Source organism: Buceros rhinoceros, unplaced genomic scaffold (assembly GCF_000710305.1).
Source record: "Buceros rhinoceros silvestris isolate BGI_N320 unplaced genomic scaffold, ASM71030v1 scaffold39589, whole genome shotgun sequence".
Taxonomy (NCBI): Eukaryota; Metazoa; Chordata; class Aves; order Bucerotiformes; family Bucerotidae; genus Buceros; species Buceros rhinoceros.
The window spans coordinates 2,944-5,009 of record NW_010430441.1 but is presented as its reverse complement, the minus strand read 5'-3'; the positions used below and the strand labels follow the sequence as shown (position 1 = coordinate 5,009).

Below are 2,066 nucleotides of genomic sequence, written 5' to 3'. Positions count from 1 at the left end.
GGGGTGGCGCCGGTCCACTGCAGGGCTGGAGCTGCCCAGCCACCCCCGCTGGTCCCAAACCTAGGAGGGATCACCAGGGGTTTCTGTTTTTTGGTTTTGAGTGGGAGAGGTAAGACACTGTAAGAGAGGAAACATCAGGACATCTGAGAGTCCAAAGCACATGGGGAGATGTTTAGCAATGCCCCTGGGTGCTCTTCTGGGGTGGTATCAAGAAAGCAAAGCGGCTGCGGGAGAAGAGGCAGGTGTTTAGACAGAAGCAGTGGGACCACCCGTGGGGAATGCCTCGCACAGCCCTGCTGCATTGCTACTTGACCAACTCCTGATAAAACTCTGACCGCACAAATCTGGGCAGGGAGTCTTTCTCCATCAGGGCAAAGATCCTCTTTTGGGCCATGTCAAAGCTGCTTGGTGACGGCTCCACCAGGTTCTTCATGGTCACAGCCTTGGTGAAATGGTCGATGTTCACCTGTGACAGGAGCGTAAGAGGGGTGGGGACCCTACCCTTGTGAGGGGTGGGTGATGGCATCGCCTCTCACCAGCTCTGTCCCACCAACAACCGTGCAAAGGTTGTGGGGAGGGACTGAAGCAGGTTCACATATCTGGGGAATCACTGGCGGCAAATCTGTCAGGATAAGGTCCGTCCTGCAGCAAAGTGAGCTCAGGGAGAAGGATTACCCTAAACCGTCATCCCTTATGACTGAGGTAAGCCCTCTTTGGGGGAAGGGGACAGGCATGTGTTGGAGGTGCCCTTGGCAGGGCTGAGCATGCAGACAAGGGCACCAGGGCTCTGAAGGGTGGGAGTGCAGCACACAGGGATGGGGCCGCTTGTGCTGAGGGTGCAGCTCTCCAAGCCCCTCAGCCAGGGTACGAGATGCCACGCAGCCATCACTCCCCTTTGGGATGGAGGCCACTGAGGCAGCAGCTTCACCCCTCCCAGTGGGTCTCCTGCCCCGTGGCCACTGACCTCTTTGGGTGCCTCGGTCTGGATGAACTCCTCATAGATCTTCTTGGCCTTCTCCACCATCTTCATGGGGGACTTGGTTTTCTTGTAGTCCTCACAGGCCACCCAAAACTCGATGTTCTCCTCGCTGAACTCGGAGCACAGGAAGCTGCGGAAGCTGGTGAGCCCGTCTGCAGGGGAGCCAAGCCCTGGCTGAGCACCACTGGTCCCAGAGTGGTCGAGACCTCGCTGAGTGCCAGGCAGGGGATGTGGGACAGGGGGACATGACCACAGGGGGCTGTGAGCTTACAGGGATTTTGCAGGAGCTTCTCCAGGGAATCACGCCACTGCAGAGCCTCCTCTGGTGATGGCCTGAAAGCAATAAAGAAAACCCAGGTGGTCCACACCCACCCCACAGCCCCTGTCTGGGCACCAGGTTTTTCAATAATTCCTTCAAAAACAGGGAGGAATGTAGTACCGAGCTGTGGAGGCCACTGCGGAGTGGGGGCAATGGCCAAGCAATGGGGGTGCCACCATGATGCATCACGAGTACCCTCCCCCTGGGGAGAGCCGACTGTCGGGGAGGGTGACGATGGGGCTGGGTGGCGAATTGCCCAGTGTTTGAGCAGAGACGTGGCTGAACCTCAGAGTGAGTCTCCTCGGCAGCCGCAGGGCCACGGTGCCCACGCACGGCAGGGCAGAGCAGGGCACTGCAGGCAGCGGGGTAACATCCCTATGTCTTCCTGCTGGGGTGGGGAAGGATGCTCCCTGCTGGGGGGCAGAGGGGACCGGATCACTGCAGCCCTGGGCTGCTGGGGCTGGCGTCAGTGTCCCTCCACTCCCACAGCACCCCCCGTCCCATTCCCACGCCCCACGGGGGGCAGGACACTGGCCTGGGTTCCCTCCCAGCCCAGTGGAAACCTTTAGTGTTTTTCATGAGCATCGTTCTTCCTTTTTTTTGGGTTTTTGGTTTTGGGTTTTTTTTGAGCGATGCTTGTAATGTGACTAAAGAGCTTTGTGTGGTTTGTTTTTTGGATTTTGTTTGTCTATTTTGTGGTTGGTTTTCTTTAAGCCCCAGGGAGTTTGATGGAGCTGCCCTGGACCACAGGGACCCCTCCTTGCTGCC

The 2,066-nt window shown here is 58.0% G+C and overlaps 1 protein-coding gene across 1 annotated transcript in view; it reads right to left on the bottom strand.

Moving 5' to 3' along the window:
* Nucleotides 1-126: 126 nt before the first annotated feature.
* RGS5 (regulator of G-protein signaling 5) overlaps nucleotides 127-2,066 on the bottom strand; it is a gene marked incomplete at its 5' end in the record, with an annotated part of 4,259 nt that continues 2,319 nt past the window's right edge. The window contains 3 exons of the mRNA XM_010143041.1: nucleotides 127-466; nucleotides 965-1,131; nucleotides 1,251-1,312. Of these exons, the coding sequence (XP_010141343.1) occupies nucleotides 305-466; nucleotides 965-1,131; nucleotides 1,251-1,312 (391 nt within the window). The remainder of the gene's footprint in view (nucleotides 467-964; nucleotides 1,132-1,250; nucleotides 1,313-2,066) is intronic.